Source organism: Pinus tabuliformis, chromosome 9 (genome assembly GCF_031772625.1).
Source record: "Pinus tabuliformis cultivar Carrire ecotype Pingquan chromosome 9, CPIR1, whole genome shotgun sequence".
Lineage (NCBI taxonomy): Eukaryota > Viridiplantae > Streptophyta > Pinopsida > Pinales > Pinaceae > Pinus > Pinus tabuliformis.
Genome location: NC_142307.1, coordinates 446888758 through 446902771, shown reverse-complemented (window position 1 = coordinate 446902771; position 14014 = coordinate 446888758). Strand labels below are relative to the sequence as shown.

The 14014-nt window shown below is 31.6% G+C and overlaps 1 protein-coding gene across 1 annotated transcript; it reads right to left on the bottom strand.

The window, feature by feature from the left end:
* Positions 1–12001: 12001 nt before the first annotated feature.
* On the bottom strand, positions 12002–12259 carry LOC149149082 (uncharacterized). The gene has a single exon (XM_089445085.1). It carries the CDS (start codon positions 12257–12259, stop codon positions 12002–12004), a length of 258 nt encoding a protein of 85 aa, XP_089301211.1.
* Positions 12260–14014: the final 1755 nt, after the last annotated feature.

Below are 14014 nucleotides of genomic sequence, written 5' to 3'. Positions count from 1 at the left end.
ATTTCTTGTTTTAGTACCTGTGTATTGTATTATTTGATGTGCACATAGTCTTAAATTAACCTTTTATTTCCTAAAGAAATTTACTTGTATTTTTTCCTTCTTAATTTATCTTAAATTAATTAATTAAATAAAATATCATATCAACATATATAATAGTAGGCAAGTGGTATTGATAAGTAGTGGGATTGGCTCATGGTATTATAAGAAGTGATATTTACAAGTTAATAATTTCTATGATAAATTGAATCAATAAATATTATTATATTTTTTTTAAATTTATTTATGTTTAACTAATATATTTAGTCTTTTAATAATAATAACAATAATTTAAAATCACAGTTAATTTTTATGATATTGAGATGTATAATAAAAACGTATTTTTGATATATTTATCAATGTTTATCAACCATATAATTTATATAATTATTCTAATTTAATTATAATTAACTCAATACACTTTTAAATATTAAAAAATAAAACTATACATCTTTATAATTCACAAATTTGATTACCTATAAAATATCCGTGCATTTTAAATATAAATATCTTTTCCTATCAACTTTTTGTTTTGTTTTAGTATTTATGTATTATATTCCTTTATGTATGCATGATCCTAAATTAACTTTTTTATTTCCTAAAAAAATTTACTTTCATTGTTTTTCCCTTATTTCGTGTTTATTAAACTAGATTACCTACGAAACCACGCTGCGATTTAAAAAATAAACATGTTTTCGTATTAATGTTTTGATTTATTACATGTGTATTAAATTTTTTCATATGCGCTCGCATGATCTTAAATTAACCTTTTACTTCTTAAAGAAAGTTAACGATTTAAAAATAAATATGTTTACCTATCACTTTCTGATTTTAGTATTGTTATATTGTATTTTTCATGTGCACATGATTTTAAATTAATTTTTTATTTCCTAAATAAATTTACCTGCATTTTGTTTCTCTCTCATATTTATTGCTTATTAATCTTGTAATTTTTTTCCCCTTATATTTTATATTCGTTAATCGGATAGGTTCTTTTTTTAATCTAATCATACCACTTGACTTTACTCATTACGATGAATTTGGGAATTGAGAGAGTAATAAAGACTTTGAAAATATTCCATATTTCTTTCTTGATGAAATTATTCAGAAGGAAAAAAAGACACGTATTTTTATATATATATATATATATACTAAAATTTGATAATATTAGATATCAATGATCCTTTCCAATTTGATTTTGATAGAAAAAAGAATTTTTTTTTCTCAAAATTTAACATTTTTTTCGGATATTACAATTTTGTTTAACCCCACTCATTATGATGAATTTGGGATTCCATGGAATACTCAATACTTTGAAAATATTCAATATTTATGTCTAGATGAAAATATAAAGGGGTAACATATCATGCAGTGCTTATTATTTCATCTTGTAAAACAAAGTATTATGTCTACATTTTTATTTGATTTTTTTTCTAAATTTTGATAATATTACATAGGAATCACCCTTTCCAATTTGATTGTGACAGAGGAACTACTGAACAGAGTGTGTACGTAGTTTTTTTTCTCAAATTTTAATAACTATTTTTCTGATAATACAATTTTGTTTGACCGTGTTGATTATGATGAATTTAGGAATCGATGATGAATTTGTGAATCTAGGGAATACTGAAGACTTTGAAAATATTCAATATTTCTCTCGTGATAAAAATATTCAGAAAGGAGCCACATTATTTCATCTTGTAAAACAATGTATTATGTCTACATATTTTTAATTTTATTTTTATTTTTTCTATTTTTTGATAATATTACATAGGAATCATCCTTTCCAATTTGATTGTAACAAAAGAACTGTTGAATATTATTGAGAGCCCATACATAGACTCCTTTTTCTCAAATTTTAACAATTGTTTTTCTGATATTACAATTTTGTTTGTACATTTTAAATGCCGATATGGAATACTGAAAGGAGGTATTAATTGAAAATTTCTCATTCCATTCAAAGATTCTAAAAAATGTTCGACCCTTTAGATTTGAATGTCAGTTTAGGAAGTTGCGAAATAGATTTATATAGTTTGAAAATACAAGAACAAGGACACTTTACGCCCAGTTCTGTTGAATGTAATCGCGGGCATTATAGAGGAAAATAGATATCTATAGTGTAAGGAGACATATTTGGAGACTATTTTTTTATCAAAATGATGGACAAAAAAACTACCAAAGATTAGGATCATATGATATTAAAGATTAGGGTTACTGATCCAGGAGGATTTCGTTGATTCAGTTGCATAGGTGTTCAAGTGTCATCATCAGTATTCAGTGTTGTTCTCAATTCAATTTAGCTTCGACAGTTCGACAATGTTGGTTATGGATCATTTTGTTCATGTAATGTTTATGGTTTTCATGGCATTCAGTGGATATGGGTTTGTACCTAGCTGTCGACTTGTGTCCATCAACATTTCTGCCATGATTGGTCGATGACATGTGTCATGTAATTGCCTCGCAGGTTGATCATCATTATGGGTTGTCATCCACATTGCAGGGTTTGATATGGTTTGTCAACATAGGTTATCGTCCTGTGATATTGGTACAAATGTAACTTTGTGATGAAGAAAAGGTACATAGGTTATTTTGTGAAACCTAAACCTAATACAAACCTAATGCTAAAAACATAAACCCTAAGTGCATTAACCTAACACCTAAGTCCTAAACCATTTATCAAAGCCTAATTCTATACCTAATGAATCATTTCCTAAGTCTAAACCTCTAAACCTATGCTCATATAACTCTGGACTATATTCATATGTTAAAAAATTGTAAAACAAATATAAAACCAAGACCATAGGCCTTGACCACAACCACATCAGAGGTTGGCTACCAGATGTAACCGCTGGCTAGTTGTCACATGCAGGTGGTTAATGAAGCCATCGCCAAAATTGTCGGGATAGCCACCAGATGTCAGGTCGTGGTTAGACCGCCCCGTTCACATGTGGGTGGTCAACCTGCTCTGCTGGGTTAGCAAGCCGCCAATGGTCTTGTGGTTATTATAAAGTTTATTTATGGCTTTTTTTTTAAGTTGTTAAAACAACAAATGTGATGGTTATTAAACCTAGCGTAGGTGTCATGGAACCACAAGACTAAGTTCCAAAACTCATCCTGAGGCAACCAAATTCACCCTGAATTTAGCCAAGGTGGTTTTGATGAACCTGGAAGCTTTTAAAAGGTGAAGTTTTCCTTCATTGATGAGAAGAGTGGTTTTTCTACTTTTTGCTTACAAATTCTTGAGGTCCTAGGAAATTTTATTTTTAGTGTTATAGGAGCATCCGGGGTCAGAATTGGAATCCGTAAGAGGCATTGGAAAGCTGGTTCAGAGGACTACCTGATATATCCCATTGAGTGAAAATAATTGGCTTCATTGTGGTCATTACAAAATGTAAGTCTGTAAATGTAGTAGCTGCGTAGAAAGAAAACAAGAACTCCACTTCATAGATAAGAGAATTCGCCCATCTAACACATATTCTTACCACTCCCCCAAATTATGAGTAGTGAATGAAAACAAGAACTCCACTTCATAGATCAGAGAATTCACCCATGTAACACATATTCTTCCAACTTCCCCAAATTATGAGTAGTGTTGTAACATAGAATAGAAATAATAATTATCACTCAAACTCCCTCTCTCTGAAATAGGAAGGTATACGTATAATAATTCCACCTCGAAGAAAAGGTTTCGAGCTTAATGGTTTGTACCAGAAAAATTTAAAAATAAAATTGAATCTGTTATGAAACTAGCTCACAAAAAGATAGAAAAGATAGATCAACGCCTTAGAATTCAGCCTCTTCGAGGGGGCAACCTCCTTTACATTACACAAATGAATGATTCTTTGATGATTCAAATGACAAAACCTCCTTTCTATATATAGGAGTCTAAGGAGTCACAATATAACCCATCTGACCTAACAATAATAATATAAAAGCACAAAAATAACAATAGAGGGATTTTATGGGGCACAGTAATAACAATGTGAGGAAAATAGGGGCACAAAAATATTAGTAAGGGATATAACTACAATAGTAATGGGGTAATCACTAGTATTATAGGGACCTAACATGCCCCTCTCCTTCAAAAAAGTGTTGTCCTCAACGCTTGAGTAGTTCTAGATGCTTCTGTATAAAATTCTCATCCTCCCATGTGGAATCTTTAGTGGATAAGTTCTTCCACTTGATGAGATACTCCGAAATTGATCAATTTCATAGTTGTCGAGTTCTTGTTTCTGTGACTGCTTCCGGTTCAAATATATTTTTTTCTTCCTCATCAAGTTTTGGCAATATTATTTGAGCTAGAAGCTTGTCGCCTATAAACTTCTTTAAACATGAAACATGGAAAACTGGGTGCACTCGAGAAGTTGCAGGAAGCTCCAATTTGTATGGCATAGTACCAATATTTTGCAACACCTTGTATGAACCATAAAACTTTGGTAATAATTTATTATCCTTCTTAGCTTGCTTGAGGGACATTTGTTTATATGGCTGTAGCTGTAGGAATACCCAATCACCTACATCAAAACTTCTTTCGTTGCGATGTTGATCTGCCTGTTGTTTCATTCTATTCTGCGTCAACACGAGGTTATCCTTTAACAGTTGGAGCACTTGTTTTTGATGCCCGATGTGATGTTCCACTACTTGAACCTTAGAATTTTCTCTTAAATATGATGTGAAGGATGGTAGTTGATATCCATAAAGTGCCACAAATGGGTCATTTTTGTTGTTGTATGGAAGGAAGTGTTATACCACCATTTAGCTAGAGGTAACCATTTGTCCCATTATGTTTGTTTATCATATACAAAGCAACGAAGATATCCTTCCAAACATTTGTTTACTATCTCAATTTTCCCATCAAAATGAGGATGATAAGATGACCTATGAGTTAACTGAGTATCGAGACAAGAAAATAATTATGTCCAAAAATTTCCAGTGAAAATGGGATCTCTGTCACTTACAATAATCTTTGGGTTTCCATGTATCTTTTGAATTGTTTCCATAAATGCAGCATAAACTATATTGGCTTTAAATGGATGTGATAATGCACAAAAGTGTGCATATTTGGTAAGTCTGTCAACTACCACCATGATGACACTCGTTCCCGCAGAATTGGGTAAACCTATGATAAAATCCATTGAAACCTCCTCCCAACGTTGGCTTGGAATAGATAAAGGTTGTAATAGACCTGGGGTCTTAATTGTTTCAATTTTATTTTTTTAGCAAACCAAACATTCTGCCACAAACTTTGAATATCTGATTTAAGGCCATCCCAAAAAAATTCCTCCTTTACCCTGTGGTAAGTTTTTAAAAATCTTGAGTGCCCTCCTAAGGGAGAAGTATGCAATTCCACAAGAATATTTTGTTTGAGTTGGGAATTCTTACAGAGGTATAAGTGATCTTTGTGCCGTAACGAATCATTTTGCCAGCTAAATGTATCAGATGTACTGGAATCTTGTTGTAACTTCTGAAAGATGCCCACACTTCTTCATCATTCTTCCATTCCTCCCTTGCTTCGTTTATCCAATCTGGTTGGATAATAGAAATGGTGCACAACAATGCTTCCACATCCTCATCCTTTCTTGAGAATGCATCTGCCACCATATTTTGCTTCCATTTTTTGTAGATGATTTCAAAGTCATAACCCAAACATCTTTGTGACCCAATTTTGTTGCTCTTCAGAGGATAGTATTTGTTCTAAAAAGTATTTAAGGCTATCATGATCCATTTTTACCTTGAAGTGTCTTCCCATTAGGTAGGGTCGCCATTTCTTAAGTGCATGTAATATTGCCAACATTTCCTTCTCATAAATGGCTTTGTGTAAAAAATTTCCCTTGATTAGATGACTTTCAAAAGCAATGGGTCTTTCATCATACACTAAAACAACACCAATTCCATTTCCTGAAGCATCACATTCCACAATAAAGGTTTTTGTGAAGTCCGGTGTAGCTAAGACCGATGCTTGGCACATTTCCTCTTTAAGATGTTTGAAGGTCTTTGTTGCTATTCTCCCATAATTTTTAACAAACTTGCGATAATACCCTGTCAACCTAAGAAATCCTCGTAGACGGTCTATGGATGTGGGTATTTGCCATTCCTTAAAGGCTTTAATTTTTCTAAGGTCTACCTTAAATCCTTCATGAGATACAATATGACCTAGATATTCCACCTCTTGTACTCCACATCGAAATCATCTGATTCCAAGAAGTGTTCCTCCAAACATGAGGCCGTATAGATATTCCTATGCCCAAAAGAGTGAAATTGAACATATGGTTGTAGAAATGCTAGAGGCTGGTATAATTCAACCTAGTCATAGTTCTTTCTCTGCTCCAATAGTATTAGTGCACAAGAAAGATAGATCATGGCGCATGTGTTCGGATTATAGGGAGCTCAACAAGTTCTGATACCAAATGTTATGAAACTAGCTCACAAAAAGATAGAAAAGATAGATCAACGCCTTAGAATTCAGCCTCTTCGAGAGGGCAACCTCCTTTACATTACACAAATGAATGATTCTTTGATGATTCAAATGAAAACACCTCCTTTCTATATATATAGGAGTCTAAGGAGTCACAATATAACCGAGCCGACCTAACAATAATAATATGAAAGCACAAAAATAACAATAGAGGGATTCTATGGGGCACAACAATAACAATGTGAGGACAATAGGGGCACAACAATATTAATAAGGGATATAAATACAATAATAATGGGGTAATCACTAGTATTATAGGGACCTAACAGAATCAGTGAACCATACATCATAGAACCATACATATTTATAATTCACAGACTGGATTTCCTACGAAACCATTCTGCAATTTAAAGAAAACAAAAAATTTCTATCAATTTCTTGTTTTAGTATTTCTGTATTGTATTCTTCCATGTGGGCATGATCTTAAATTAACCTTTTATTTCCTACAGAAATTTACCTGTATTTTTTCCCTCTCAATTTATCTTAAATTAATTAATTATAGAAAATATCATATCAACACATATAATATTAGATATGTGTTATTTAGTCGTGGTATTGGCCCATGGTAATATAAGAGGAGTTATTTACAAGTTAAGAATTTCCATGATAAATTGAATCAATGAATATTGTTACATGTTTTTTTTAAATGTATTTATATTTAACTAATATATTTACTCTTTTAATAATAATAATAATAATAATAATAATAATAATAATTTAAAAATAAAATCACAATTTAGTTAATTTTCATGATATTGAGATGCATAATGGAAATGTATTTTTCATATGTTTATCAATGTTTATGAACCATTTAATTTATATGATTATCCAAATTTAATTATAATTAACTCACCATACTTTTCAATACTAAACACAGAATCACATATCTTTATAATTCACATAGCCAATTACCTACAAAATTACGCTACTATTTTAAAAATAAAAATGTTTTCCTATCAATTTCTATTTCTTGTTTTAGTACATGTGATTGTATTCTTTCATGTGTGCATAATCTTAAATTAACCTTTTATTTCCTAAAGAAATTTACTTGTATTTTTTTCCATTGTAATTTATCTTAAATTAATTAATTAAGGAAAATATCATATCAAAACATATAATCTTAGGTATGTGGTATTAATCCGTGGTATTGGCTCATGGTAATATAAGAGGAGTTATTTACAAGTTAAGAATTTCCATGATAAACTGAATCAATGAATATTATTACATGTTATTTTTTAAATGTATATATATTTAACAAGTATATTTACTCTTTTAATAATAATAATAATAATAATTTAAAAATAAAATCACAATTTAGTTAATTTTTATGATATTGAGATGCATAATGGAAATGTATTTTTGATATGTTTATCAATGTTTACCAACCATTTAATTTATATGATTATCCTAATTTAATTATAATTAACTCACCATACTTTTCAATACTAAACATAGAATCATATATCTATATAATTCGCATACCCAAGTTTGATTAATAAAAATCCTTCAATGTCTTTCAATAGTCTCCCTGATTCAACCTCACTCCATTAAATTCACCCACAATCTCGATTTTCTCCACTCCTAACCATTCTCACATACAAAACCTTTGATGCAATAAAATAAGACACAAAGAAGTCTCAATTTGATATAGCAATTACAATGCCAATTCTATATATTTCCATGAATATATTCAATCATGAATTCTTGGATAACTTTCCTAAGAATGATAATTCCTCATCTGCATGATCTGGAGGCACCTTAGTTATGGTCTTATGATGGGCATAAACATTGGTGTTTCCTCTCTCAGGTATCACACCATTTATCTGCAAGTAAATGAACTCAATGTAGAGGAACCCATTTCAATTTTAGGAAACAAACTTGCAAAGCCATTCATACATGACACAAACACACTCATCAGCCTAATCAGTTTTGTGTCAGCTTGCTGGGACAAGTGTAGCTCTCTCCCTTTGCTCCTGATTAGCTTCTACTTTGGGAAATAGATCTTTTGGCTCTCCAGGCTCCCACTCTAGCTTCTTCCTCTAAAACTCGACTTCCCTTAAGAAAATACGAATCTTCCTCTAGAGGTATGCGCTGCCTCTCTTCACTGCGTCAATATTTCTGTGGAGTACACTCTCTCTCTACTATGCACTCCCCGGATCCGGAAAAACTTCCTTCCAAATACTATCTCTGCCCCTCACTGCAAGAAACCACTTCAAATCTCTCTTTGGCAACTGTTGCGTCACTCCCTTCAGAAATTTGATCTCTGATATCATACACGATTTTGTCTCGAACTTTCCACTAAGCCTGCTCTTATAATCATTCAATTGAGAACCAATGACCCAGATTAGATTCTAATCAATGGCTCAAATAATTTTTGATTGATCCTTGTCTTCTTCTAGAAGTTTCACCCACATATTGATTAATACCATTTAATTATTTTTATTTCCTAAGCTTAGACTTAGGGACCCATTAAAAATAATTAATTATTTTAATAAAATTGTCTCGAGAGAAAGTTCCCACTTCCATTGGTAATTCGACACTAACCTTAGCTCAAGATGAGCTGCCCCTCGCTGCCTCTTTGCTGCCTTTTCATCAGTTTTGTGCTAGCCTGCTGGGACAAGTGTAGCTCTCTCCCTCTGCTCCTGATTAGCTTCTACTTTGGGAAATAGATCTTTTGGCTCTCTAGGCTCCCACTCTAGCTTCTTCCTCTAAAACTCGACTTCTCCTCATTAAATACGAATCTCCCTCTAAAGGTATGCACTGCCTCTCTTCACTGCGTCTACATTTCTGTGGAGTACACTCTCTCTCTTCTATGCACTCCTCGGATCTGGAAAAACTTCTTTCCAAATACTATCTCTTTCCCTCACTGCAAGAAACCACTTCAAATCTCTCTTTGGTAACTATTGCGTCACTCCCTTCGGAAATTTGATCTCTGATATCTCACTCGATGTTCTCTCCAACTTCCGAGTAAGCCTGCTCTTATAATCATTCAGTTGAGAACCAATGACCTAGATTAGATTCTAATCAATGACTCAAATAATTTTTGATTGATCCTCGTCTTCTTCTAGAAGTTTCACCCATAGATTGATTAATACCATTTAATTATTTTAATTTCCTAAGCTTAGACTTAGGGACCCATTAAAAATAATTAATTATTTTAATAAAACTATCTCGAGGTGGAATTTCCCAAAATGATTTCTACGTATTATGGAATACATGTGCCCAAGCCTCCCTACAATTTTTGAAGCTTACAACACATCGAATATTATCATAAATCAACAATTTACACCTTTATAAGTCATGCTAGCCACATATTCTAGGAATCAAAAGTGCATATCATCATGTTTATATTCATATCATCACTAAGTTTGAAATCATCCTTTTTACAAAGAGTGGTATGCATGATATCTACAATTTAGCATGGAAATTAGAGAACCAATAACATATCAGAATCTTCCATTCCTATCATTTGAAATTATGATGTCAATACATTCATACAATGCACAACCATCATCAAAATTATATAGTAGAGCCCCACTTCCTTCTCGAAAAATAATGAGGATGATCCATTACTTGTGTTAACATTTCAAAAAAAATTAAATATTAGAATTCATCACGACATCTGCAATATGGGTAGTAAAAGGGTTTTCACACTAGAATACAAGTGTACACCTCAGCTTCACATTTTTGACCTTTTCAATGGTCCATAAGGCCAAAAGTGCCAGCTCTTCAAACTCAAAACAACCTAGATACTTTTTCAAATTGGGGCGCATTACTAAACATTAAAACCCACTATTCACATTAAGAAGTTGTGTTTTGAGAAAGATACAAGTTCCTTTTATTCCATTTTATTTCTAATGATAGACTAGTCAATTGTAGTCATAGGTCGTTATGGTAAATTTCTAGTGAGTATTCTAAGTGAGTGATGAGTCATTCCTAAAAATTACTCATTTTACCCTCTAATATTTAGTTTTGAGCTATTTCAACTAATGTATTTCGGAATCATATATTTGGAGAGCATTTTCTAGGCAATGTAAGGAAATGTCACTTGATAAATAGGTTTAGATGTTTCTAAATTTACATTGTTATCATATTAATATAAATATGTCCCAAAAGTAAAAATAATATTACACATGTTTTAATGAATTCAATGATTAAGAAATAGAGTAAATTAGAAAAATAAAAGCATTTGTTACCACTTTATGTATACTTTTATTTCATTCTACCTTCTGAATATCTATAGTTGTATTCAAATGACAAATCTTTGATGTTGAACATTATTAGATATAGGAAGAATGAGATCTCATACAATAGATATGATGTAATAACTTATTATAATAAGGTTGTTAGGTATGAATTCTCTCAATTTTCCTATATGACCATAGTCATTACTAAGAATTTTGTTGAACAACATGGCAAGTAGTCCAAATCATACGTATGAGTTCCTTGTTTCATTCGAAGCACATGTCATTTCTTCTAGAAAAATTATAATGAGAAACAAAAAAAAAAGAATGAAAATATTTAAGGATGAACATGCAATACTATGAATCATTTAGTTCATATCTTAGAGTTGATTCATGAGTAAATTTACATGCATGCCATGTATAGTTCTTTTACGATATACGAAAGGGTTAAGAAATATATATATATATATATATATATATATATATATATATAGATATATATATATATATATATATATATATATATATATATATATATATATATATATATATATATATATATAATTTTTTAATACTCAAGTTTTAGAAATATTAATGGACCAAAATTAAATGTTGAAATTAAGTTTCATTTTATATCATTTGGATGGATATTCGATTTATTACAGAAAAACATTATGAGATATGTTAAATTTTTAATCATTAATTGACATGCCTTGACCTCAAACCATGTATTTATATTTGATCCTTGAAGGCAAATGTTACCACATCGTGATGAGAACACATCATTTAAAAAGTTGTAAACACTATTTATATCCTAAAAGTTAATAGATGATTTCACAATTTTTCCATAAAATAATCTTACAATCCTTTAGGCTGAAATGAATTTTTGATCTGTTAGTTTAAACAGTATCAATATAAAGGGAAAAATAAAATATTAATTAAATTTTTAAAAATACTATTTTTAAGTTTAATAAAGCTTTATAATATGTAATACTATTGTGTTTATCACCACTAATAATATAAATGTGTTCAAATACTATTGAGATAAAAGAGACATTCATATCATCATGCATAAATAACTAGTTGTAACCATTATTTTAAAACTTATACCAACAAAGTTCACAATTTATTTTTGAGATTGCGATAAGAGAAATGTTTCACCAAATGATTACATTACATTAATGACATTTATTTATTTACTTGCTAGGAGGTGATGAGAACCTAAGGTAAAAGCAAGCAGACCACACTAGTGATGTGCATGTGCTCCTGGTGAGATTTAATAACACAAAATATGAGACCAGGGAGATTAAGCATGCGGGATAGGACGAAGGCGATGGGCATGGGGAGGTGGAGATGGAGGGCAGTGAGAATGAGGGGGTACAGGGTAGCCCGGCTTGTGGCACCCGGATGCAGCCTTTGTGGACCCTTCTGCCAATCTTCCAGAACCTACTTCTTCGTTAGACTTAGTGGCAGCAGCTTCAGCTTCAGCTCCAGCGTGTGTCACCAGAATCGTTGAAGTTAACAACAGCATTGCTACTATCGATATCCAGCACAACCGCGCCATTTCCATCTTCTTAGATTTCATGGCCATGGCCATCTTGTTGATATAAAGTGAAAATAAAATGATGAATTCTAACTCTACTTGCAGAATGTATAACGGAATCGATAATAGAAAAAGGAATTGCGAATTGCGTTTTGGAATTGTAGTGCTATGGATGGATCTTACTTATAGACAACACACCGGCATGGCATGGAGGGTTTACAATCGGTCGAAGGAATTCAATGAAACTCAACCTAAAATCGTGTCAAAGAGAAACCCGAATTTCTTATTTCACTACAACACAAAGGGGGGTTTTAAGACAATATTTAAGACAATATTTGGGTAAATTCTCTTAACTTGAGACAAAAGAAAACTTGTCTATTGTCTTAGATATTGTCTTTAAGCGGGTGTCTCAAATTAAATTGTCTTAAAATATTGTCTCTATAAAGACAATATATAACACAAGCATTTTTGTCTCTCTAGAGACAATTTCATTTTTGTCTCTCTAGAGACAATAGTTGGAATTAAAGACATATTGTCTTTAAAAAGACAATGTCTTTGATCTTAACTATTGTCTCTCAAGAGATAATAAAAAATTACTTTCAAAGATAATACATGATCACTTTTGTCTCTTTAGAGACAATATAAAATAATGAATCTAGAAAAATATCTCACCGTTGAAATAAACCAATATTAAAAATAAACTATAATATCATTGAATAATTTATATTAGGACACAAAGGAATCGAACCACCAACCTCCTTCTTAGAAAGCAGGGGCTCTACCATTGCGCTAGAAACCTTTAAAGAATTATGTGAGAATTATGGTAGTCCTTGAAATTGCATATATAGGCATTGAGGTGCAAAGGAATGCCGATAGAAGTGGGAATGTGGAAGCCAATAAGCAAGTGAAATATATGGAAAGTGAAATTACAAAAAACTCAAAGACACCATATTAATCCATTTTACCCCATCCTGCTTGCCCAATAAAAGTTTTGGAGTACCTATTCCAACATTTTATAAGCTACTTGAAAAGAAAAAAAGAAAAAGACACATAAACCAATTTGACCCGCAACTAGAAATTTATCAATAATTGCAATCTTCTTGAAAGGTAGTAGGTCAATATTACTCCAAGCTTGAACTTTTCTTTTTTAAAACTTGTCTAATATCCATCTCCAACAACCAAATGCTGAAAAACTACAACTGAAACACTATTTACTGAAGGACCTGCCCAAATAAGAAATAGTCTCCCTAAGATTCATAAGCTTTCATTTATGATTCAGCCAAGTAGGGGATTCATCTTGGCAAAAAAAAACCCTGATTTTTCCTTTCTAACAACTACTCTTGCTCCTTTTGCAAAAATGTCCCAGTAAAAATTAGTAGCTTCCATAAACTGTTGAATCAACGAATGTGTATTTGAGCCATCTGCAAAGTGGAAATTTGGGTATATTACAATACATATCCTGAAATTTGATATCATATGGATAACCTTTTTCCCCACTGGAAAAATCGTAATCTTTCATTAATATAGTGAAAAATTACATGTAGTAATTGCTATTCCGCATATGCAGTTTATGTTCTGTATCTACAAACCATTCATATATATGGCTGGATCAGTATCAAAAAGTCATCTCGCAGGATGATGCTGTATCAAAAGTAAAAAAATCACCACACAAGATGATGTTGTAAATGTGTTCTGTACATATGTACACCTCGCAGGGTGTTGGTCATGAAATATAAACTGTAGTATCTACATCCACGCTGAATAAACAATAATCCT

Excerpts from the sequence above, each read along its gene's own strand:
- LOC149149082 (XM_089445085.1), bottom strand. The coding sequence starts at position 12,259 with ATGGCGCGGTTGTGCTGGATATCGATAGTAGCAATGCTGTTGTTAACT.